The sequence below is a fragment of the Staurois parvus genome, unplaced genomic scaffold (assembly GCF_062004578.1).
Source record: "Staurois parvus isolate SC_StPar_1 unplaced genomic scaffold, SC_StPar_1.0 ptg003542l, whole genome shotgun sequence".
NCBI classification, from domain to species: Eukaryota; Metazoa; Chordata; class Amphibia; order Anura; family Ranidae; genus Staurois; species Staurois parvus.
In genome coordinates this window covers 12,269-38,926 of record NW_028321338.1, presented here as the reverse complement: position 1 = coordinate 38,926, position 26,658 = coordinate 12,269, and the positions used below count along the sequence as shown (strand labels likewise).

Genomic DNA, 26,658 nt, shown 5'->3' with positions numbered 1-26,658 from the left:
TCAAAACACCCCAATTCCTGCACCTCACCCCTCAGATCACCCCAATTCCTGCACCTTCACACATCAAAACACCCCAATTCCTGCACCTCACCCCTCAGATCACCCCAATTCCTGCACACTCACCCCTCAGATCACCCCAATTCCTGCACACTCACCCCTCAGATCACCCCAATTCCTGCACCTTCACACATCAAAACACCCCAATTCCTGCACCTTCACACATCAAATCACCCCAATTCCTGCACCTTCACACATCAAAACACCCCAATTCCTGCACACTCACCCCTCAGATCACCCCAATTCCTGCACACTCACCCCTCAAATCACCCCAATTCCTGCACACTCACCCCTCAGATCACCCCAATTCCTGCACACTCACCCCTCAGATCACCCCAATTCCTGCACCTTCACACATCAAAACACCCCAATTCCTGCACCTTCACACATCAAATCACCCCAATTCCTGCACCTCACCCCTCAGATCACCCCAATTCCTGCACACTCACCCCTCAAATCACCCCAATTCCTGCACACTCACCACTCAGATCACCCCAATTCCTGCACACTCACCCCTCAGATCACCCCAATTCCTGCACCTTCACACATCAAAACACCCCAATTCCTGCACCTTCACACATCAAAACACCCCAATTCCTGCACACTCACCCCTCAAATCACCCCAATTCCTGCACACTCACCCCTCAGATCACCCCAATTCCTGCACACTCACCCCTCAGATCACCCCAATTCCTGCACCTTCACACATCAAAACACCCCAATTCCTGCACCTTCACACATCAAAACACCCCAATTCCTGCACCTCACCCCTCAGATCACCCCAATTCCTGCACACTCACCCCTCAGATCACCCCAATTCCTGCACACTCACCCCTCAAATCACCCCAATTCCTGCACACTCACCCCTCAGATCACCCCAATTCCTGCACACTCACCCCTCAGATCACCCCAATTCCTGCACCTTCACACATCAAAACACCCCAATTCCTGCACCTTCACACATCAAAACACCCCAATTCCTGCACCTCACCCCTCAGATCACCCCAATTCCTGCACACTCACCCCTCAAATCACCCCAATTCCTGCACACTCACCCCTCAGATCACCCCAATTCCTGCACACTCACCCCTCAGATCACCCCAATTCCTGCACCTTCACACATCAAAACACCCCAATTCCTGCACCTTCACACATCAAAACACCCCAATTCCTGCACCTTCACACATCAAATCACCCCAATTCCTGCACCTCACCCCTCAGATCACCCCAATTCCTGCACACTCACCCCTCAAATCACCCCAATTCCTGCACACTCGCCACTCAGATCACCCCAATTTCTGCACACTCACCCCTCAGATCACCCCAATTCCTGCACACTCACCCCTCAGATCACCCCAATTCCTGCACACTCACCCCTCAGATCACCCCAATTCCTGCACCTTCACACATCAAAACACCCCAATTCCTGCACCTTCACACATCAAATCACCCCAATTCCTGCACCTTCACACATCAAAACACCCCAATTCCTGCACCTCACCCCTCAGATCACCCCAATTCCTGCACACTCACCCCTCAAATCACCCCAATTCCTGCACACTCACCCCTCAGATCACCCCAATTCCTGCACACTCACCCCTCAGATCACCCCAATTCCTGCACCTTCACACATCAAAACACCCCAATTCCTGCACCTTCACACATCAAATCACCCCAATTCCTGCACCTCACCCCTCAGATCACCCCAATTCCTGCACACTCACCCCTCAAATCACCCCAATTCCTGCACACTCACCACTCAGATCACCCCAATTCCTGCACATTCACACCTCCGAGCACCCCAGTTCCTGCACCTTCACACATCAAAACACCCCAATTCCTGCACCCTCACCGCTCAGATCACCTTGATTCCTGCACCCTCACTCTTCATAACACCCCAATTCCTGCACTTCACCCCCCGGATCACTCTGGAGAAGTCCTGGAGACGAGCATAGGAGGAGGAGACAAGGGAGCTAGAGAGCAGGAGGTCATGCAAGGAGCAGAGAGGATGTTTTGGGTGATATTTGGAGACAAGATTGGTGATGTAATTGGGGGCGGAGTTATAAATGGCTTTATATGTTGTTATTGTTTTGAATTTTATTCATTGGGCAATGGGAAGCCAGTGGAGGGATTGGCAGAGAGGGGTGGAGGACACTAAATGGAGGCCAGTGGAGGGATTGGCAGAGAGGGATGGAGGACACTGAATGGAAGCCAGTGGAGGGATTGGCAGAGAGGGGTGGAGGACACTAAATGGAGGCCAGTGGAGGGATAGGCAGAGAGGGGTGGAGGACACTGGATAGATTGGCAGAGAGGGATGGAGGTCAGTGGAGGGATTGGCAGAGAGGGGTGGCAGACACTGAACGGTTGGTAAATTGGAGGAGTCTGGCAGCAGCATTAATGATATACTGAAGAGGGGATAGCTTGCGATGAGGTCGGCCAATGAGGAGGGAGTTACAATAGTCAAGGCGAGATATAACCAGGGAGTGAATAAGTTGCTTAGTGGTTTCAGAGGTTAAGAAAGGGTATATCTTGGAGATGTTGGGAGGTTGGAGTAGTTGGGAGGCTGGAGGTGTTGCGGAGGCTGGAGGTGTTGCGGAGGTGAAGTCTACAAGATTTGGACAGCGATTTGATTTGGGGCAGAAAGGACAGATGGGAGTCTAGGGTTACACCTAGTACCCTGGCATGAGGGGAGGGACTGATGATTGTATTATTGATCTTGATGGAGAAGTCGGGGGAGGGGGCACGGGCTGGAAGGAATACTAAGAGCTCCGTTTTGGAAAGATTGAGTTTGAGGAAGTGGAGGGACATCCATGCCGATATGTTGCTTATTAGGTTAGTAATGCGAGAGGAGACTGAAGGGGCAAGGTGTGGAGGAGACTGAAGGGGCGAGGTGTGGAGGAGACTGAAGGGGCGAGGTGTGGAGGAGACTGAAGGGGCGAGGTGAGGAGGACACTGAAGGGGCGAGGTGAGGAGGACACTGAAGGGGTGAGGTGAGGAGGACACTGAAGGGGCGAGGTGAGGAGGACACTGAAGGGGTGAGGTGAGGAGGACACTGAAGGGGTGAGGTGTGGAGGAGACTGAAGGGGTGAGGTGAGGAGGACACTGAAGGGGCGAGGTGTGGAGGAGACTGAAGGGGCGAGGTGTGGAGGAGACTGAAGGGGCGAGGTGTGGAGGAGACTGAAGGGGCGAGGTGTGGAGGAGACTGAAGGGGCGAGGTGTGGAGGAGACTGAAGGGGCGAGGTGTGGAGGAGACTGAAGAGGCGAGGTGTGGAGGAGACTGAAGGGGCGAGGTGAGGAGGAGACTGAAGGGGCGAGGTGTGAAGGAGACTGAAGGGGCGAGGTGTGAAGGAGACTGAAGGGGTAAGGTGAGGAGGAGACTGAAGGGGTAAGGTGAGGAGGAGACTGAAGGGGTGAGGTGTGGAGGAGACTGAAGGGGTGAGGTGTGGACGAGACTGAAGGGGTGAGGTGAGGAGGAGACTGAAGGGGTGAGGTGTGAAGGAGACTGAAGGGGTGAGGTGTGAAGGAGACTGAAGGGGTGAGGTGTGAAGGAGACTGAAGGGGTGAGGTGAGGAGGAGACTGAAGGGGTGAGGTGTGGACGAGACTGAAGGGGTGAGGTGAGGAGGAGACTGAAGGGGTGAGGTGAGGGGTAGAAAGACATGGATTATCTGGTTACAATGACATCTGAAAGTGGGCGGGATATATTAGGCAGCAAGTGAACATGGTGTCCCTGAAGTTGATGTGTAGGACCAGAATAAATGTTCATCGCCGTTTGTAGTGTGTGGGGCTGTGTAGACGCAGAGCGGTCAAAAGCACCTACAGTGGGCAGGTGAGCACAAAGATAACCCGAGTAAATACAACATGCAGTTTTTGAATGAGGATTTCATTTATTAAGGGAGGCAACAACTGCAATCCAGCGTTTGCAATAACTGGCAATGAGTCCCGTCGCCGTGGAGGAATTTCGGCCCGCTCTTCTTTGCAGAATTGTTTTCATTCGGCCACATTGGAGGGTTTTCCATCATGGACGGCCTGTTGAAGGTCACGCCACAGCATCTCAATCAGATTTAAGGCCGGACTTTGACTAGGCCGATCCAAAACCTTCATCTTGTTTGTTTTTTGAGTCATTCAGAGGTGGACTTGCTGGTGTGTATCGGATCATTGTCTTGCTGGTGTGTATCGGATCATTGTCTTGCTGGTGTGTATCGGATCATTGTCTTGCTGCGTAACCCAAGTGAGCTTGAGGTCAGGAACTGATGGGCGGACATTCTGCTTTAGGATTTTCTGGTAGAGCGCAGAAGTTCCATCAATGATGGCAAGTCGTCCAGGTCCTGAACCCAGACCATCACACTACCACCACCATGTTTCACTGTTGGTATGAAGTTCTTTTTATAAAATGCCGTGTTAGTTTTACGCCAGATATAACGGGACGCACACCTTCCAAAAAGTTCAACTTTAGTCTCATCAGTCCACAGAATATTTGCCCAAAAGTCTTGGGGATATTCAAGATATTTTTTCGGCAAATGTCGACAAGCCTGTGTGTTCATTTTCGTCAGCAGTGGCTTTGGAACTCTCCCATGGAGGCCATTTTTGCCTTATTTGACCATACCTGAGGCAATTGAGGCCTGAAGTTCTTTCGATGTTGTTCTGGGTTCTTTTTATGGACCTCCTGGATGAGTCGTCATTGTGCTGTTGGAGTCATTTTTGGTAGTTCAACCACCCCTAGGAAGGTTCACCACCATTCCAAATTTTCTCCATTTGTGGATAATGGCTCTCACCGTGGTTGGCTGGAGTCCCAAAGCCTTAAAATGGCTTTGTAACCCCTTTCCAGACTGAGACATGTCGATTTGTTTCTCTTCTGTTCTTGAACTCCTTTAGATGGCACCATGACGTGTTGCTTTTTGAGATCTTTTAGCGTGCTTCACTTCGTCAGCTTGTATTTAAGCGATTCATTGATTCAACAGGTCTGGCAGTAATGAGGCCTAGGTGTGGCAAGTGACATTTAATTCCACTTTCCAAAAAATGTAGTTAATCAGTTCATTCATGATTTAGCAAGGAGGGGGGGCGACACATTTAGTTACTTTTTCCCATAGGGCCTGGCAGGTTTGGACAGCTTTTTTCCCTTAATAAATGAAATAATGATTTTAAAAACTGTATTTTGTATTTACTTGGTTATATTTGTGTAATATTAAAATTTGGATCTAAATCATTTCTGAGAAATATGTAAAAAAAAAAAAAGGAAGGGGGCAAATACTTTTTCACAGTGCTGTACTATATGGCTCTTGTACTGAAAAGTTTGGAGACCCCCGACCAACAATCGGTCATGAAGACTCGGCCCTACCACGTTTTGGTTCATATTTCACAATGTATGTTAGACGTTTGCAGAGTTTTTTTTCTGATGTCTCAATTTTAAACCTTACAGCAGCCTTTCTCAAACTTTTTAACATGGAGGAACCCTTGAAATTCTGTTCTCAGGGAACCCCTCCTAGTAATGACTACATCTAGTGCTCACTGTATATTTAGTGTGATGGTGAGGAAGAGAACTCCTTACATTGGTAGTCAGTAGAAATGTCCCTCCTTACAGATTATTTGTGTCAGTAGTTTTTCAGAGTCTCATTGTTCAAGAAAGCTCTTGAAGAACCTCGGGGTTCCATGGAACCCTGGTTGAGAGAGACTGCTGTAGGGTATGTTGGTGACACATGAAGAGTAATAGTAATGCCAACTCATATGAACTGTTGAAGTCTTGAATGCATTCTAATTTCTTGCTCTAATCATAAATATTTTTTTTTTTTTCTCTGCAAGCTTCGGAGCTCGAGAACCGAAACCGGAAGGAACCGTACCTTCATGCCCGTGAAGGCCCATTCCAGGAAAGGAGAAACCCGATGGGGCCTTGCCCTGCCTGTGGAACATTCTGCAACAATCAGTGCCCAGCAAGCTTTCAGTGGGAACAAAGACGGCTCCACCACGGCGTTCCTGGGGCGATGGAAACAAACCGATACGCGTCCCCTCCAAACCCCTATTTCAATGCCGGCGCAAACCCAGCAGCGTTTCCCAATGTGCGCCATCCTCTAAGACACGGGACTCCACCGGTGAATGTTCAAGGGAACCCGGCAATGATCCAGTTGTCTCCACAATATGCAGGATATCGCAGACCGGGAGATCCAAAATCCCCGAACATTTTGCATGGAAAGCCAGAGCTTCCACCAGGACATGCCATTCACGGAGGCAACACGGCGGCTGCAGCTTTACATGCTCCAAACCAAGGTGGCAAATATGGAACTATCCCGGCCAACATCGGTGGCAATCACAGGAAGTCGCAATCCATGTCTCCTCTTGCCGCTCTGGAAACTTTGCCAATGTTGGCTACTAATAACAGCCCAAATACCATAACCGAACAGAGAAATAGACCTGCTAACCAGATTGCCAACAGCACCAATGCTTTAACGGAACAGAGAAACAGACTTCCAAACCAGATGGCCAATAACAGCCCCAGTGCTATAGCGGAACAGAGAAGTAGACTCAATAACCAGATGGTTAATAACAGCCCCAGTGCTATAGCGGAACAGAGAAGTAGACTCAATAACCAGATGGTTAATAACAGCCCCAGTGCTATAGCGGAACAGAGAAGTCGACTCAATAACCAGATGGTTAATAATGGCTCGATTACTTTAACTGACCAGAGAAGTAGACTTATGAACCAGATGGTCAATGCCAGCCAAAATACTATAACTGACCAGAGAAATAGACTCGCTAACCAAATGGCTATTAACAACCAGAATACTATAACTGAGCAGAGGAATAGACTCGCTAACCAAATGGCTAATTGCAGCCCGAATACAATAACTGACCAGAGAAGTAGACCCCCAGTCCAGATTGTGACTAGCAGTGATGCCACCAGAGGACCTGTTCCTCAACATATCAACAAAAGGCCAGACAATGTGCAGTGCTCCATAATGGGTGGTAAAATCGTCAAGGTGGTACAGTCAGCCACCCCGCCAACTGGCAACACCGGGCAGCCAAAGCCCAGCGAAGTGTCTTTTAATAGGACCCCTTCTCTAGCTCCTAGTGGTAACCATGCTCTCAAAAGTGCCCAGCCCTCATCCACCATAAGTCAAGAAGCTGGTCGGGTAACCACAGGAGAAGGTGTGGGAAGCAAACGACCTGCTTCCCAGCAGGCGTCGGACGGTGGGCTGCCTCCTAAAAGAGCGAGCCCCACTGTAATTATTGTTGATTGCGATGATGGAAAACCAGCGTCACCCTCGGTGACCGGTGCAAGAACCCCCGGTGCTGCTGGCGGGACACCTACTTCCAAGCCGGAAAGTCTTCCTTCAGAGCCGATCATCGTTGGTGACGATCAGGATCCCAAGGATGCTGCCCTTCAGGATGGTAAGCGCGGTATGCCCCCGATCACCATCAGCAGCATCCGGACTTCAGGAATATTTAACCCGCCTATAATTCGGGGTAAAAAGGATGTGAAAAATGACTCCAATCCCATAATTATTATTGATGACAAAGATCCAGAAGTTGCTGCTCCACAGTCTTTGCAAAGCAAGACTTCTAAAGAGGAATCGCAGAATTCCACTTCTGGAACTCCTCCAGTAAAAAACCCCAAAGCTGCTGGTGAGCCTCCACCTTTGGCCCCCAAAGTCTATCCGCAAGGAGTGCAGCAGGGTACCCCAGTTTTGGTTAATAAAGTTCAGATGCAGCAACCTTCCCCGATCATTGTGACCGGGGGCACGAGCCTTAGCAACCAGCCACTGCCAGTCAATGGAAATCAAAGCATCATGTTGACCTTTCCTGTCACTGTTGGAAGTTCGGGGATCATGCTTGCAACTCCAGTGAATCTTGCAGAAAACCAAATTTCTGGGGTGAATCCTGCCAACAGAATGCCAGTCGGCAAGAACCCACGCCTTGTACAGCCAAACAGTGTTCCCCTCAACGTTGCACCTCAGAATCTTAATACTAAATTAGGTCAGGTGACCATGAGGCCTCTAATTGGTCAAACTAATAGACTTGCAGTACCTGTTTCTCACGGGCAGGCAAAACCCATAACGGTCAACGTTAACCAGCCTGGCAGTGTTGCAGGAACTCTGAGTTTAAATAATGCCAACCTCCAAAAGGTTAACGCTGGTACTCTTAAGGCTGTTCCGGTGACAGCCGCTGGGAACCAGCCGGTAGGACAACCAATCCCGCTTTTTGTGGATGCCAATTCTGGTCTTATCCTTACTGGATCTGCAGTACCTTCCAAGGATGCCGTACCCTCTGGTATAGGGAATGCTACAGTGGTGACTGTTAATGGAGGGGTTGTTGCTGGAAACGTTGGCCCTGTGGCCATGGGTGGAAAGTTGGCATTCAGCCCTGTTAACGTCAATGGACTTGGCAATACGGCATTTATCACAGTAGATGGGCCGGTGGGTATAGGGAACAATTCTTCCGTCACACTTGCCAGCAACCCAACCAATATCAACAATAAAGGAGCATTAAATATTGGCAGTCCTACTATCCTCACGTTGAATGGTGGCTTGGGCATTGGGAATGCCCACCCTGTTGGTGCGCCCATAGCAAACATTGCTTCCATCAATACAAACGGCACCTTGCAGGTTGCACCATCGGCGGCGCCGGCTGTGGTAGGCGGGCAGCAAAACAGTGGGATTATTATAAGAAAGGTTGGAGAGCCCAGTACTGTATCTCAGAACCCTCAGCCCAGTGAGGACCCGCCGGTGGTGGTTGTAGAGAGACTCTTTAACTGTAGCGAGTGCGGAGAAAAGTTTAACTCCCTCGAGAACTTAACTTCCCACCAGGTGGTACATAAACGGCCAAACGCCCAGCCAGACGGCAAAGTCGGTGAGGCAACTTCCAAAGACAATGAGGTTCTTCCAGGCGGGGCGGACGACGACGCTCCCACCATCTTGTACACCACCCAAGGAGATGACGGCAGCACGGTTTACGTTGTCACCGTCTAGACGCAACCCGTTGAAGAATACTGAAGCTCTTAATTTTTGTAGCAGCGTTCTGTTTTTAGGGGTTTTTTTTTTGCCTTTTTTTTTTTTGGGACTTTTTTTTATTATCTGTGTAGACCTTTATTCCACTTTTAGTGATTTTAGAGTATCAGATACTCCGTGTAATGTCTCTCGTCTCTTTAGAACCGGTCGTTTCCTTTGTAGAAGACTAGAACAACGTGTTAGGTACAGAGAAAAAAAAACAACTGTTTATTAACAAATAACTTCTAGAAAAGGGAAAATGTAAACTTCGCCTAGTATAACAGATGGTAGAGATGACGTGTAAAGATGTACATAATGGGGTCTCGGCTCGGTTCCTCAGACACTTTGTATTATAACACTGCAAATAATGTCTACTGTAACCTGGAAAAGGGGAAAAGTAGACGAAGCCTTTTCTTGCGCTAACGTAGAATGCGTAGACTACATGCAAACTGCCTGATTTATGGGGATTTTCTAAGTCTGCACAGAATTTGGGGTGCTGTGTACATGGGTAGAAGAATACAGCTTTCCAGTCCCATCCCCCCCTCCCTGGTCCATGCCAGCACTGCTCTTCTCTGTGCAGTACATCCGGGATGGATCAGACTACTTGTGAATGGTCAGTGCCAGCGCAGGTCTTTGTGCAGTACATCCAGGATGGATTAGAGTGATTGTTATTGGTCAGCACCAGCACAGCTCTTCTCTGCAGTACATCCGGGATGGATCAGAGTGATTGTGATTGGTCAGCACAGCTCTTCTCTGCAGTACATCCAGGACAGATCAGAGTACTTGTGATTGGTCAGTGCCAACACAGCTCTTCTCTGCAGTACATCCAGGGCAGATCAGAGTACTTGTGACTGGTCAGTGCCAGAGCAGCTCTTTGTGCAGTACATCCGGGATGGATCAGAGTGATTATGATTGGTCAGCACCAGCACGGCTCTTCTCTGCAGTACATCCAGGACAGATCAGAGTACTAGTGATTGGTCAGTGCCAGCGCAGCTCTTTGTGCAGTACATCCGGGATGGATCAGAGTGATTGTGATTGGTCAGTACCAGCAAGGCTCTTCTTTGTGCAGTACATCTGAGATGGATCAGAGTGATTGTGATTGGTCGACGCCAGAACAGCTCTTCTCCTTCTCTGTGTAGTACATCCAGGACAGATCAGAGTACTTGTGATTGGTCAGTGCCAGCTCAGCTCTTCTGTGTGCAGTACATCCAGGATGGATCTGAGTGATTGTGATTGGCCAGCACAGCTGTTCTCTGTTCAGTACATCCAGGACAGATCAGCGTACTTGTGATTGGTCAGTGCCAGCACAGCTCTTCTGTGTGCAGTACATCCAGGATGGATCAGAGTGATTGTGATTGGTTAGCACCAGCAAAGCTCTTTTCCCTCTTCTCTGTGCAGTGCATTTGGGGCGGATCAGAATGATTCTGATTGGTCAGCACCAGCACAGAGCATCACTCTGATCCCTCCTGGAAGCGCTGCAGGAATTTTAGATCCCAGGACTGCTACATGGACTGCACGTGTACTGACCGCTCGCCACGTACAGCAGGGACCCGGGGTGTTGGGGAGGGTGTACGCTGTGCACTCACCTTCTTTACATTTTTTTTTCTGAAAAAGTGAACTATCCCTTTAAACTAGAGGGGGGGCAGAACACTACGGTTTATGTCCAAGAACACTACAGACCTATGAAAAGTTGTACGATCGGCCTTCACTCAGTTGTAATAAAAACAAAACAAAGTAGCAAATTTTTGGCCTTGAAAAAGAGAGAATTTCTTACGCCGAGCTGACTTCCTGTTTCCAATGCCTCCGATTTAAAAAAAAAAAAAAAAAAAAAAAAGAGGAAGGATTCTCAACTGTCACTGAAGAAACGATAAAGAAAAGGGTTCCTGGCTGAGCAGGTTGAAGGCCTTTCACAGGCCGAGGCCTAACTCCCAACGTGTATTCTGGTGGCAAAACTGAGAGGCAAAAGACACATTTTTGGTCCCAATTATTCTGTCATTTTAAATTTCAAAGCCGAACTGGGAATTAGGAAAAATATCTTTGCACCGATCTTACCCCCCCCCCCCCCCCATGCCAATCTAGCCAATGAGCGATCCCTTGGCAATCACGTACAGTGCAGGGCTGATATCTGTGTATTGTACATGAAGGTGGCTGGTGAGTGAATGCAGCTCAAGGGCCTAAAGCCAGCCATAGGCGGATCGAACCTTGGTCAGTTCAGCAGGGACCGGCCAAGATTCGATCCATCTGCGGGCAGGCTCGTTCTAAAGTCCATCCATCGATTGACTTCAGCACATGCAGCCTGTTGGGGTTTTTTGTTTTGCATGTGATCACTGCCGGCGACGAGTCACCAGCTGCAGTCATTGTGTTCTGCCGGCTGAACACGGTAGTGCTGGGGGAGGGATTCCCCCATCAACACACTCTTGGTGGAAGGGAAGAAAGTTGTGTAATCTCCAGGCTGCTTTGGTAAGGAGGGATCCTGCAGGAGTGAGGTGTGTGCTACTCCGGGCTTCCCTCGACTCAACCCTTGCAGCGCGGGAAGGCCCCAGTGCAAGGGTACATTTTGTCTACGTCCCTGCACTGAACTCCAGGAAGCCGATCAATCTTCCCGGGGCCGGCAATGGAAGGGTTACCTGCTCGTAAAGCTCTTACCAGTCCCTCTGCACTGCTGGACCAGTCCCTGCAGCCTCTCAACGGTCTACGGACCTCTGACGTCATCAAGGGACCATACCCGTCTGCAGGGGAAGCGGAGGATCCGGTACGAAGAAGCGGTTTTCTATCCTGTAGACCAGGGGTGTCGAAGTGGTGGCCCACCAGCTTTTATAGTACAAGTCCCATCAAGACCCAGTTGATACTACAAGTCCCAGAATGTCTCTGCCTTTAGTGGCCATGCTTGTAACTGTCAATCTTGAAATGCCTCATGGGACTTGTAGTTTGGCCACAGCTGGAGGGCCACCAGTTTGACCCCCGTGCCGTAGACAGATGCGAGCGGTTAACCCTTGCAGTGCCTTCTTAGCCCCATAGCAAAGGACATTTTTCTTTTTTTTTTTGCAGGATTTTAAAAGCAAGCAGGCAAAAAAACCCCAAAAACTTGAATACACGCTAAGACGCTCTCTGTCCCGCTGCAGGGATGCAGAGCATTTCGTGTACCAGCAGTGGACATATTGGATTCGGGTAGCATAGTGAGAGTGCGCAGAACATTTGCCCAGAGAACCTTTTGGACGTCGTTCAGATCTTTGGGTTGTGATATTTCTCAACATTTGCAATCCTGACCTGTATATGGAAGGCCACCGAGGCAGTCAATGTTTAGGGTTGGCCAAACGCTGCATGCTCTTATTAGGTTCCTATCCCAGTAGAATGTCCCATCTACCAGTGTCCCATCTACTAGGGCCATCTTCCAGGGCCATGTACCAGGTGCATCTACCAGGTGCATCTACCAGGGCCATGTACCAGGTCCCATCTACCAGTGTCCCATCTTCCAGGGCCATGTACCAGGTGCATCTACCAGGGCCATGTACCAGGTCCCATCTACCAGTGTCCCATCTACTAGGGCCATCTTCCAGGGCCATGTACCAGGTGCATCTACCAGGGCCATGTACCAGGTCCCATCTACCAGTGTCCCATCTACTAGGGCCATCTACCAGGTCCATGTACCAGTTGCATCTACCAGTGTCCCATCTACCAGGGCCATGTACCAGCTCCCATCTACCATTGTTCCATCTACTAGGGCCATCTACCAGGGCCATGTACCAGTCCCATTTACCGTGTCCCATCTACCAGGTCCCATCTACCAGGGCCATGTCCAGGTGCATCTACGAGGGCCATGTTCCAGGTGCATCTACGAGGGCCATGTTCCAGGTGCATCTACGAGGGCCATGTACCAGGTGCATCTACCAGGGCCTTGTGCCAGGTGCATCTACCAGGGCCTTGTGCCAGGTGCATCTACCAGGGCCATGAACCAGGTGCATCTACCAGGGCCATGAACCAGGTGCATCTACCATGTCCATGTACCAGGTGCATCTACCAGGTCCATGTATCAGTCTTATCTACCAGGGCCATGTATCAGTCTTCTCTACCAGGTTCCATGTACCAGGTGCATCTACCAGGTCCCATGTACCAGTCCCATCTACCAGGTCCCATGTACCACTCCCATCTACCAGGTCCCATGTACCACTCCCATCTACCAGGTCCCATGTACCACTCCCATCTACCAGGGCCATGTACCAGTCCATCTGTTCTTCTGCTTGGAAAACGTTAGTGCACCTTGTAGCTCTACCGACCAGTAATTAGGATCTTGGCCTGGCAGAGCTCAGAAGCCGTCCATTCATCTTGCTCCTTGCAGTATATCGGGCATTGGTGTTTAACCAAAGGCGGTTCTGTACCGAAGCTGAAATTCTGGGCTATACAAATATTGTCCAAATACGAGAGCCCCGTGTATTCTTCCTTGAATCTTGGTGTCCTTTTGAGTAGTTCTCGCAGATCTGCGCAGTAATCCAACATGCCACAACTTCTGTACTTTGCCTCTGTGGAGGAACTTCTGTAATAAATGACTGCTCACTGCTGCTGTCCCTCATTGTGCAGGGTGACTGGTCTGGTCTCCGCCCCTCCTGTAGTTTTCTGCAGGCAGCCTGTAGTGGGTGGAGTCTGCTGGGCCCCTTCCTTTGCAAGGTGATTGGTCTTGTCTCTGCCCCCTCCTGTAGTTTTCTGCAGGCAGTGGGCAGTGTCTGTTGGGCTCCTCCTGTGTTCAGGGTGACTGGTCTGGTCCTCCACCCCCTCCTGTAGTTTTCTGCAGGCAGCCTGTAGTGGGTGGAGTCTGCGGGCCCCTTTCTTTTGTGCAGGGTGACTGGGCTTGTCTCCGTCCCTTCTTTAATTTTCTGCAGGCTGTCGTAGTGGGTGGAGTCTGCTCTGCCCCTCCCCTTTTGCAGGGTGATTGGTCTGGTCTCCGCCCCTTCCTGTAGTTTTCTACAGGCAGCCTGTAGTGGGTGGAGTCTGCTCGGCCCCTCCCCTTGTGCGGGGAGACTGGTCTGGTCTCCGCCCCTTCCTGTAGTTCTCTGCAGACAGCCTATAGTGGGTGGAGTCTACGGGCCCCTCCCCTTGTGCAGGGTGACTGGTCTGGTCTCCGCCCCCTCCTGTAGTTTTCTGCAGGCAGCCTATTGTGGGTGGAGTCTGCAAGCACCTCCCCTTGTGCAGGGTGACTGGTCTTGTCTCTGCCCCCTCCTGTAGTTCTCTGCAGACAGCCTATTGTGGGTGGAGTCTATGGGCCCCTCCCCTTGTGCAGGGTGACTGGTCTGGTCTCCGCTCCCTTCTGTAGTTTTCTGCAGGCATCCTGTTGTGGGTGGAGTCTGCAGGCCCCTCCCCTTGTGCAGGATGACTGGTCTGGTGTCCGCCCCCTCCTGCAGTTCTCTGCAGACAGCCTATAGTGGGTGGAGTCTACGGCCCCTCCCCTTGTGCAGGGTGACTGGTCTTGTCTCTGCCCCCTCCTGTAGTTTTCTGCAGGCAGCCTATAGTGGGTGGAGTCTACGGCCCCTCCCCTTGTGCAGGGTGACTGGTCTGGTCTCCGCTCCCTCGTGTAGTTTTCTGCAGGCGGCCTGTAATGGGTGGAGCCTGCTCGGCCCCTCCCACTGCTCTGCTTATGCTGTATGCAGGACAGCGATGGTATTGCCACCTTGATCGTGGTGACATCTGGTCCTGCGGAGACCATCGGCGCACACTAAGCGGTTTTATGTCCTTTATATTTAAATAAAAGGGTTTTTTTTGTGTCCAGAATTCAGTTTTAATTTAAAAAACACAATTTCTACTAAATGTAAGTATGTTATTTTTTTTAAAAAAAATCTATCATTCCTTCTGTACTATGTGTTGCCTTTTTGGTGTTTTTGGATTCCAGACATTTTCTGACAGACATGCCGATACAATGTGTGCACATATTAAGGTTCCAGATTTGACCCAAATTGCCGATTTTACGCACTTGCTGTTCTAGGTTTTGTTTCCCAATATATTGATTTGTAAATGCTCCCTCCATCGATCACCTCTAAGGACCGCGATTCGCAACCCGCGACAGGGACTGCAGAGATAGTCAGCCTTCTAGAAGGCTTCGGATCAGATCTGAGGTATAGATTGGCCCCGAGAGGGGTGGGAGACTCTGTGTGGCACTGCTGACCAAGAAACAGAAGATGTGAGTGCTTCCCATGTACTTACAGAACTGTGCGCAGAAACAAGAATTCAGAATATGCAGTGATATCCATAGCCACGTAAAGATCTGGGGGAAAAAAAAAAAGTTTCCCTTTCAAGTGGGTGTAAACCTAAGACATGAAATATGAACAAAGCACATCCCTCTATAGTGTGTACTTGTGTCAGTCCAGAGCACTAAGTGCCTCCTTCCTCTGCTCAGCATGAGTCATTTCTGACAAGTTTTCCTGACACCAAGAGAAAAATGGTGACGGGAGGGAGCCTCAGGTCTGTTCCCTGTGTGCCCTTCCCTCCTGGAAGCTCTCAGAGCCCTCGTAACTGAGCTCTGCAGAGTGTACCTTCAGCTCTACGTCACTTTATCCTGAATTTTCCGACGAGCTTAAAAATTCAGTGCTCTGAATGGATATAGGGAAGAGAAGACTGCAGATAAACAGGTACAACTTTTGTAGGAGTATTTGTTTCATCTCTCTATTACCTAAAGCCAGTCGCTTCAATGGGTATATGGAGAGCTTACAACCACTTTAAAGGAAACCTGTGGCCAGGCTATGGACCTTTCTAGGTATTCATATATTGAAGGATGAATTGCTCCATGGTGACTCATATTGACACCTAGTTGGCCCTCTTTTGAAACCGAGTTCCTCTTTCTTCCTGAGTTTGGTGGTTTTCTTTAATCCAGTGTACAGATCTGTATAAAAGAGGTAATTGAATACAAAACGGTTATAACCCACTTTTTTTTTTTTTTTTTTTAAATCAAGCCTTTAAATTAACTTTTCTTAACCAGGGTTCTATGGAACCTAGGGTTTCTCCAGAGGTTGCTAGGGGTTCTTTGGTCTTTCTTTGATGAGTGGTGGGTTGGGTTGATTTTCTACCTCATGGTGCCTGCAAACCTCTGCCCCAAAGTGACTCTGCAGAGGCAATGGCGTGGGTCCAGCGAAACCTCATCTCTCAGGTAAGTATCCACTGACACCAATAATATGTTTAGCTGTCTACAATGGAGCCATTCTCCCGGTGACAAGAAAAGTAAGAAGGGGGTTTTCTCCCAGTGACCACTAAAATTGGAAGTTCTCCCAGTGACCACCAAAATTGGAAGTTCTCCCAGTGACCACCAAAATTGGACGTTCTCCCAGTGACCACCAAAATTGGAAGTTCTCCCAGTGACCACCAAAATTGGAAGTTCTCCCAGTGACCACCAAAATTGGAAGTTCTCCCAGTGACCACCAAAATTGGAAGTTCTCCTAGTGACCACCAAAATTGGAAGTTCTCCCAGTGACCACCAAAATTGGACGTTCTCCCAGTGACCACCAAAATTGGAAGTTCTCCCAGTGACCACCAAAATTGGAAGTTCTCCCAATGGCCACCAAAATTGGAAGTTCTCCCAACTCAATGAACCCCAAAGTAAGGTGTTCTTCTCCCAATGATGACCAAAATAGGATGTTCTCCCCAATGACCACCATTTTGTTTCCCCAATAACCTTCTAAATAAGTTCTTTTGATGACCACCAAAATAAGAAGGGGTTCTTTTCCCAATGACCACCTTAATTAGGCGTTATTCTCCCTATGACCTTCCTAATTAGAAGGCGGTCTTCTTTCAATGACCACCAAAATAGAAGTTCTTATCCCAATAACCTCCTAATGTTCTGCCAATGACCACCTATATTAAGGGGTTCTTCTCCAAATGACCTAAAAGTTAAGGATTCTTCTTCCAATAACCACAAAAATAGGGACTTCTCCCAATGCCTTAAATATGAATTTCTGCCCATGACCACCAAAATAGGAAGAGGTTCTTCTCCAAATAACCTCCTGAAAGAATAAGGGGTTCTTCTCCCAATAACCACCAAAATAAGTACTTCTCCCAATGACCTCCTAAACAGGAATTTCTGCCCATGATCATGAAAATAAGTTCTCTCATTAAGCACCAAAATTTGAAGGGGTTCTTCTCCCTGTGATGACCATATTAAGATGTTCTCCCAATGACTATCAAAATAAGGCGTTCTACCAATAACCACCAAAATAAGTAATTCTCCCAATGACCTCCTAAGTAGGAGTTTCTGCCCATGATCATCAAAATTAAGTTCTCCCATTAAGTACCAAAATTTGAAGGGGTTCTCCCAATGATGACCATATTAAGATGTTCTCCCCATGATTATCAGAATAAGAAGGCATTCTTCTACCAATAACCACCAAAATAAGTACTTCTCCCAAAGACCACCAAAATAAAAAGTTCTCCCCTTAAACGTTAAAATTTGAAGTGGTTCTCCTTCCATTGACCACAGAAAAAAGGAAAGGGTTCTTTTCCCAATAACCACCAAAGTAAGGTGACGCTACAATGACCATGAATGTAATTGGACATTACTAACCACCAATTTAAAGGATGCACTTCAAATTTTTCTGATTATTTTTTGTTTTGCTTCATTTATCATTGAAGTTTCTCCTCATAACAAAAATGACATTATTATATCTACAACTATCTGAAATAATGTACTGTGAGGAGTAGATATACGTAATAATTGTTAGTAAGGGTTTCCTGAGACCTGAAAATTTATTTGAAAGGTTCCTCAGTTGTTAAGGATAAGTATGGCGACTCGAAAAATTGTTGCATTTGTTACTTTTCAAAGCCAGTATAGAGGAAAGTAGAGGTAAAAGGCTCTTGTGGATATATCATATTATGTATTCTTCGTGATCTGCGTACCTTGGGGGCGTGGCAGGGGTGCATCTTTTGCCTATATACCTTCTAAAATCTTTCCCTCTGACTCCTCTCCGAGTGCTGAAGAAGTCAGGCTTGTGTTAAATCGTATTTACTACTGGTAAATCATATAGAAGTTCTTGAATGTCAATACCCTGGACACTTGAAGACCTTGGATCAGATCTTCTCTGCCGTGAAATGTCTCCGTAGATTTTAAGACCTTGGATCAGATCTTCTCTGCCGTGAAATGTCCTCGTAGATTCTAAGACCTTGGATCAGATCTTCTCTTAGACCAGATCTTCTCTGCCGTGAAATGTCTCCGTAGATTTCAAGACCTTAGAACAGATCTTCTCTGCCGTGAAATGTCTCCGCAGATTTCAAGACCTTAGAACAGATCTTCTCTGCCGTGAAATGTCTCCGCAGATTTCAAGACCTTAGAACAGATCTTCTCTGCCGTGAAATGTCTCCGTAGATTTTAAGACCTTGGATCAGATCTTCTCTGCCGTGAAATGTCGCCGTAGATTTCAAGACCTTAGAACAGATCTTCTCTGCCGTGAAATGTCTCTGCAGATTTCAAGATCTTAGACCAGATCTTCTCTGCCGTGAAATGTCTCCGTAGATTTTAAGACCTTAGAACAGATCTTCTCTGCCGTGAAATGTCTCCGTAGATTTTAAGACCTTGGATCAGATCTTCTCTGCCATTAAATGTCTCCGTAGATTTCAAGACCTTAGAACAGATCTTCTCTGCCGTGAAATGTCTCCGCAGATTTCAAGACCTTAGAACAGATCTTCTCTGCCGTGAAATGTCTCCGCAGATTTCAATACCTTAGACCAGATCTTCTCTGCCGTGAAATGTCTCCGCAGATTTCAAGACCTTAGAACAGATCTTCTCTGCCGTGAAATGTCTCCGTAGATTTCAAGACCTTGGATCAGATCTTCTCTGCCGTGAAATGTCTCCGTAGATTTTAAGTATTTTTGAATACTATGAAAAATGTTGAGCATTTCCAGGCATCGAATCCCCGCCGTTGGCAAAGGAAGCTTCCCTGTCTGTCCAACTATATTTGAGATGACCAAAATAATTTGTGCTAAGACTTCGCAGCTCAACTGGACCATTTCATGGTTTCCAAATGAAGCCCAAGTGAAAAAGTTTGTCAAATGTTGTTAAATCTTTAACCTCTTCCTGTCTGTAACACATATATGGCGGGTGGGCCATACATAGGCCTCGTCCAGTTCCACTCTTCTGTGCTGAGAGCGGGCTCATGGCAGACGCTCAGCACAGTGACTGAGCTGGTGGGCTCGGCTCCTGATTCTGTGACTGCTGCAAAAGTCATTCACAGTATTCACGTGATCAGGAACCCAGCCTGCTTCCTTTCACAAACCAATAAAGCTCCAGTGGGAGCCAGGGCAAAGATGTTGAAACAAAACTATACTCCCCTCTGGTGGTGCAGTCCCTTTTCGTCTGCCTACAGGTTTGACCAGTCTTCTGGATTCTGATCTTCAGCCATTTTGATTGGCCAGGCCATAATGACATCACTGTTGCGCATGCATGGGAATTCATTCATCTCGGCTGATTCTGAAACTAGACACTGAGTATGGAGGTGAGACTAGCATGTCTCTACTGCTGCGTTTATCAACTTGGAGGGACCCTTGAAATAACTTTCTGGTCTCTGGGAACCCCTGCTAATAATTACTATATCTACAGATCCCTCTACATTAGTGTGATGGCCACTGGGAAGAATGTCCCTTACATTGGTGATCAGTGGGAAGAATGTCCCTTACATTGGGGGTCAGTGGGAAGAATGTCCCTTACATTGGGGGTCAGTGGGAAGAATGTTCCTTACATTGGAGGTGAGTGGAAAGAATGTCCCTTACGTTGGTGGTCAGTGGGAAGAATGTTCCTTACATTGGGGGTCAGTGGGAAGAATGTTCCTTACGTTGGTCAGTGGGAAGAATATTCCTTACATTGGGGGTCAGTGGGAAAAATGCCCCTTACATTGGGGGTCAGTGGGAAGAATGTCCCTTACATTGGGGGTCAGTGGGAAGAATGTCCCTTACATTGGGGGGTCAGTGGGAAGAATGTTCCTTACGTTGGTGGTCAGTGGGAAGAATATTCCTTACATTGGGGGTCAGTGGGAAGAATGTCCCTTACATTGGGGGTCAGTGGGAAGAATGCTCCTTACATTGGGGGTCAGTGGGAAGAATGTCCCTTACATTGGGGGGTCAGTGGAAAGAATGCCCCTTACATTGGGGGTCAGTGGGAAGAATGTCCCTTACATTGGGGGTCAGTGGGAAGAATGTCCCTTACATTGGGGGTCAGTGGGAAGAATGTCCCTTACATTGGGGGTCAGTGGAAAGAATGTCCATTACATTGGGGGTCAGTGGGAAGAATGCTCCTTACATTGGGGGTCAGTGGGAAGAATGTCCCTTACATTGGTGGTCAGTGGGAAGAAACCCCCTCTTACAGATAGCTTAAGAGATCATTGGTATCCAAGGGAACCTGTCTGAGAGGCAGAAACTGCTTTACTCAAGGAACCCTTAGCTACCTCTGGAGGAACCCTTGGTTTCCACAAGACTACTGCATTAAAAATCCTGCGTGTTCACAAATATTGGAGTAAAGTTCCACTTTAATGGCACACACTGCGTTGTCTTGTAGCACATATACAAGGCATGCCTTTGGTGATAACAGACAGTACCAGTGTGCTTATATGAGCTTTCAACCAATCTTTCAGGTCCTAAAATGTCTGGGATCAGGTGCAGCCCTCTGGCAACAGATCTAAATAGATGCCACCATCCTTGGTGGACAGGTGGGATTAGTTCCTCTTTAGTGATCGGCAGGGAGAATGTGTAATTCCTATATATATCTCATTAACTACTTTTGTTTGGATTTCCTACGAAAAAACCTACGGGTGGGTGAACTGGGCCCCTAGCATTGACCTATTGTCTCCGATGGCGGTAGGGGACATCTGAGACTGCTGGGACTGGTTCTCCATGCATCGATCTAGCTGGTTATGTTGGTGTTCTCAATACGTATGATGATATTGTGTGTCTGTAGTGGGACATCGGAGCGTAAGCTCTTCTGAACAGACAGATGGGGACTGTAGAAGTTGTTGGTGCTCCATCAGTTGGTACAATAAAAATGGTGGTGTAGAGACTAGGAGTGGTGCTTGGTGGTGTGCTGCCAGTTAAACATTGACCAATGCACCTTTCTAGTTCCCTACAGAGAAGGACGTCGCCGTGCATGTATGCCGCATATCAGATCTATACATAGCTGACCTCATAAATCCAACGGCTCTGTTTATCAGTATGGAAGTCATTAGTAGGAGGTAAATCCCCCGTCTGTTTCCATAACCTCCCAACAGCCCTGCTGGCTCATATATAGACCCGTTAGACACTTCATTAGACCTCCTCATATCTCTGCTACAGATGGGAGCATGCCATTGGTAACCTGGAAATTCTGGCTGCCATGCCAATCCGATGGCTTCTGTACTGAATCTTTAAAGGACGGCCTTTCGTACAGTTAATCGCTAAGTGCAGTCCGCCTGGTAAATGCTTACCATCCTCCTCCTTGTTTCAGTGATCTTCACTGTCCCGCCAAAACAGTCCCCATCCAGCTCCTTCTAGCGCACGTGCACACCCCGTTCTCCTGGCACCCCCAAACTGTCCAGCTGAGGAACTAATGGTGGCCATGGTGTGCATATATAGCAAGAAGAGGACCATGTGAGGACATACTTATTACAAAGACTCTACGGCAGGGGTGTCCAAACTATGGCCCGCCAAAGTACTACAATTCCCATCATGCCTCTGGGTGTCTTGCCTGTTGATGTCAGAGTCTTGCAAGGCCTCATGGGACTTGCAGTTCCTCAACACCTGGAGGGCCGTAGTTTGGACACCCTTGCTCTACGGTGTGCATATGCAGTGGGTGGAGGTCATGTGCCAGGCAGGACCACAAAGTCAATATCACTGAAATTGGGGGAGGGCAGGTATTTTACCAGGGGGGTGGTATTAAGTAAAGGTAAAGTTGTAAATGGAAACAGCTTTATGTGGCTTTAATATTTCTTTGCATGCAGCCAGTGACTGTAAAACTCCTGCGGTTTTATAGGTGAGGAGCTCAGGAGGCGTTTCTGTCATGGTAGGTTCTCTTTAGGTTCTGTGTAGAGCAGTGGTTCCCAACTACTGGGCCATGACTCGCTGCCTGGGCTGTTGCCTTCCTTCTCCAGATGTAGATCCCTTAGCCTTCCAGCTCCTACTGAGGCCTCCTGAGATCCCTCAGCCTCCACAGAGCCCTCCAACCTGTTGTAGAGCCTCCAGCCCTCCATAGTGCCCCCAACCTCCAACTGTGTCCCACAGTATCCACCAGTTTCCTCCAGACATCTTCTCTAGAGGACCACCAAGTCTGCAGTAGAGTTTCCTAACCCCCTCCAGAACCCTCATCCCCCACACAGTGACTCCCAGCCCCATCCAGAGCCTTGCAGCGTTTCAGAACATGTTTTGCATTCCTGTACTTTTTGTTGTTTTAATATAAATTGTGTTTTTTTTCTTACTGTTGGGGCATGGAAGGTTTTGGAGGAATTTACCTGGACCCGGTCTCAAAAAGTTTTGAGAACTGCTGGCTTGGAGTGTTAATCTTTTCTTGCTTCCACACAGTCATTTCTTCCACCACCTTTGGCCATCAGCTCATGGAAGGAGGGGTTCTCGTGCGTGTAGATACGTCCTCTCTGTAGGTATCTGCCAGTTTCCAATTTTTCCAATCTCACAGCCTGCTGTAGAAGATCCTACTGGGACTTGTAGTCCTTTACGGACTCGGCCTATAGATGTAGCCAGGACACGGTGAGATGTTTTTGTGCCTGGTACCCGCCGCGCAAGCTGTTTAATGCGGTGAATGGCGCGCTGGTCTCCATTTTTGTTCTGGAGACCTGTTGATCCAGAAACCGCTGTGCACACTTCACCTTCAGATCTGACCGCTGCCAACATGTAAATATTTTCTATCAGTGTTTTATCTATACCCGATGTAGTATTACTTTACTGGATTGTTACCTTCTACCTCAACATGTGGTCCTGGGGTACACAATGTTATTGTTTGGATTTTACACATCACTTTGTATTCAATAAATTCTTTAAGTGTGTGCGTAGTCCGCTTTGTGTGCGTTGTGAGGTGGGTGTGGGGGGGGTTGTAACAGTCGTTTCTGCCCCAATTACCATCATTTGGTCACTCGAAACTGCCGGAGGTTCCCCGTGACCCCTTCAATGTCATGCAGCTTTCATGGAAGGTTCCTAATCTTGGCTCGTGATTGGTCAGAATTTGATTAGCAACACGGCTGCTTTATTGGTGGATTTATCAAAAATCAAACATCAGAAGGACTAAAAAACGGAAGCTTTTATGGGAATTTATTTGCTTAGCCACTTGAAAACCACGCCCTATTTTGTAACTTTTTGTCAGTAAAAGTCAGCATTTTTACTAGAAAACTAGCTAGGATCCCCAAACATACATTTTTTAATATGTGTGGAGATATATATTGATATATATATACAGTGGGACAAAAAAGTATTTAGTCAGCCCCCAATTGTGCAAGTTCTCCCACTTACACAGATGAGAGAGGCCTGTAATTGGCATCATAGGGAGACCTCAACTATGAGAGACAAAATGAGAAAACAAATCCAGACAATCACATTGGATGATCTGGAAAGAATTGAATGGAATGTTCGCCCCTCACACAGAAACGATCGATCTAACAATGGAATGTTCGCCCCTCACACAGAAACGATCGGTCTAACAATGGAATGTTCGCCCCTCACACAGAAACGATCGGTCTAACAATGGAATGTTCGCCCCTCACACAGAAACAATCGGTCTAACAATGGAATGTTCGCCCCTCACACAGAAATGATCGGTCTAACAATGGAATGTTCGCCCCTCACACAGAAACGATCGGTCTAACAATGGAATGTTCGCCCCTCGCACAGAAATGATCGCTCTAACAATGGAATGTTCGCCCCTCGCACAGAAATGATCGGTCTAACAATGGAATGTTCGCCCCTCGCACAGAAATGATCGGTCTAACAATGGAATGTTCGGTGTAACACTGAGAGACAGAATACAACAACAAATTCAGCAGAAATGCGTCTAACAAATGATGACGGATCTGCATGTTCATGAGGGAAAGAAGGATTTGATCCCCTTCACAAAACATGACTTAGTACTTGGTGGCCAATCCATTGTTGGCAATCGCAGAGGTCAGACGTTTCCTGGAGTTGGCCCCCAGGTTCGCACACATCTCAGGAGGGATTTTGGCCCACTCCTCTTGGCAGATCCTCTCCAAGTCATTAAGGTTTGGTGGCTGACGTTTGGCAACTCGAACTTTCAGCTCCCTCCACAGATTTTCAATCGGATGAAGGTCTGGAGACTGGCTAGGCCACTCCAGGACCTTAATGTGCTTCTTCTTGAGCCGCTCCTTTGTTGCCTTGGCCGTGTGTTTTGGGTCATTGTCATGCTGGAACACCCATCCACCACCCATTTTCAATGCCCTGGCTGAGGGAAGAAGGTTCTCACCCAAGATTTGAGGGTACATTGCCCCGTCCATCGTCCCTTTGATGCGGTGCAGTTGTCCTGTCCCCTTAGCAGAAAAACACCCCCAAAGAAGAATGTTTCCACCACCATGTTTCACAGTTGGGATGGTGTTCTTGGGGTCATAGGCAGCATTCCTCCTCCTCCAAACACGGCGAGTTGAGTTGATGCCAAAGAGCTGGATTTTGGTCTCCTCTGACCACAACACTTCCCACCAGTCCTCCTCGGCATCATTCAGATGTTCAGTGGCAGACTTCAGACGGGCCTGGACATGGGCTTTCTTGAGCAGAGGGACCTTGCGGGCACTGCAGGATTTCAGTCCTTGTCGGCGTAGTGTGTTACCAATTGAAGGTTCTCACCCAAGATTTTACGGTACATTATTTATATATATATATATATGTATATATATATAATTTTTTTTTTTTGTTAGCAGAGGTCCCTAGAGAATAAAATGGTGCCCGTTGCAATTTTTTATGTCATGCAATATTCACACAGCCATTTTTCAGACACATTTTTAAAAAAAAAAAAAACTTAAACGACAAAATATAACCCATTTTGTTGGTAAAATATAAAATATGGTGCTACCAATAAATAGATACCCAACATGTCATACTTTAAAACTGCATGTGCTCGTGGAATAGCGACAAACTGCGCTACTTAAAAATCTCCATACTGGACGTTTTATAAAAATGATTACAGGTTACCAGTAGTGGTGCCTCGAAACGAAAATTCTGTTGCCGAAAATTCAATGCCCTTGGCCTAAAACCGAAATGCGCAGTTTTTAGAAATGAATATATATTTTTTGGAAAAAAAATACACTTTGATTAAAAAAAAAAATATATATATATATATATATACACCCCAATTTTTTTTGTAAAATTTGAAAGAGGATGTTGCGGCGAGTAAATAGATACCTAACATGTCACGCTTTAAAATTGCTCACGCTCGTGGAATGGCGGTACTTAAAAAAAATCACTTCCCCCCCTCTTCCAGTTCAGACACTTTCACGCCTTCCAGTCCGGACACTTCCCCCCCCCTTCCAGTCCGGACACTTCCCCCCCCCCTTCCAGTCCGGACACTTCCCCCCCCCTTCCAGTCCGGAAACTTCCCCCCCCCTTCCAGTCCGGACACTCCCCCCCCCCCCCTTCCAGTCCGGACACTTCCCCCCCCTTCCAGTCCGGACACTTACCCCCCCTCCCCCTTTCACTCCAGACACTTCCCCCCCCCTTCCAGTCCGGACACTTTCCCCTCCTTCCAGTCTGGACACTTTCCCCCCTTCCAGTCCGGACACTTTCCCCCCCTTCCAGTCCGGACACTTTCCCCCCTTCCAGTCTGGACACTTCCCGCTTCCAGTCCGGACACTTCCCCCCCTTCCAGTCCGGACACTTTCCCCCCTTCCAGTCTGGACACTTTCCCCCCCATCCAGTCCGGACACTTCCCCCCCCTTCCAGTCCGGACACTTTCCCCCCCTTCCAGTCCGGACACTCCCCCCCCCCTCCTTCCTGCCCAGGCCAATTTTCAGCTTTCGGCGCTATCACACTTTGAATGACAATTGCGCGGTCATGCAACACTGCACCCATATGGATTTTTTAGCATTTTTTTGAGACAGATAAAACTTTATTTTTGTGGTATTATTCCCCACAAAAATTTTGAAAGTGTTTTTCTTATAAAATTTTGCAGATAATATTTCTTCATAAATCTTGGCCAAAATGTATTCGGTTTCCTTTTTAGTAAAAAAAAAAAAAATAACCCAAATTAATTTATAACCAAAAATTATAATTTTTCAAAAAAATGTTTTTTACATTTTTATTTATTTATTTATTTATTTTTTAAACATAGTGTCACTAACATACTACTTGTGGGGGGTGATGAAGACTTTTTTATTTTTTTTTATTTTCAACACCGATTGCTTTTACACCCATAAAGTCTGTACAATCATTTCTCCTCTCTGGCTGCATTCCTGCAGCCATTGAGAAATACTGTGTGAGCTGTGATTGGTCACAGCTTGTCACATGGTACAAGGTGTTGTGAATGGCCCTCTACCATGTCATCTCTGTGATGTCACTAGGGACACAAGAAGCGCACCAGTTTTATGACCCGATAAATGCGGACAGTACAATGGATCAAAGTGTTTTGGATCAACATGGAGCTTCATCACACTCACAAAAGCCGATATGGCAGATATGTTTGCAAAACTGGAG

General features: G+C 47.7%; 1 protein-coding gene across 4 annotated transcripts in view; it reads left to right on the top strand.

Moving 5' to 3' along the window:
* Positions 1–23,018, top strand: part of LOC149427718 (uncharacterized) — a 73,276-nt gene extending 50,258 nt beyond the window's left edge. The window contains exons 5-6 of one of the 4 annotated variants that reach the window (XR_016311230.1): positions 5,855–12,454; positions 12,536–23,018. Coding sequence is in view for 1 of the 4 variants with exons in the window: in XM_089667737.1 (XP_089523863.1) it covers positions 5,855–9,015 (3,161 nt within the window). In the remaining 3 variants the exon portion in view is untranslated. Of the gene's footprint in view, positions 1–5,854 lie in introns of all 4 variants that reach the window. The other 3 variants (XR_016311229.1, XR_016311228.1, XM_089667737.1) reach the window with 3 other exon arrangements.
* The last annotated feature ends 3,640 nt before the right edge of the window (positions 23,019–26,658 follow it).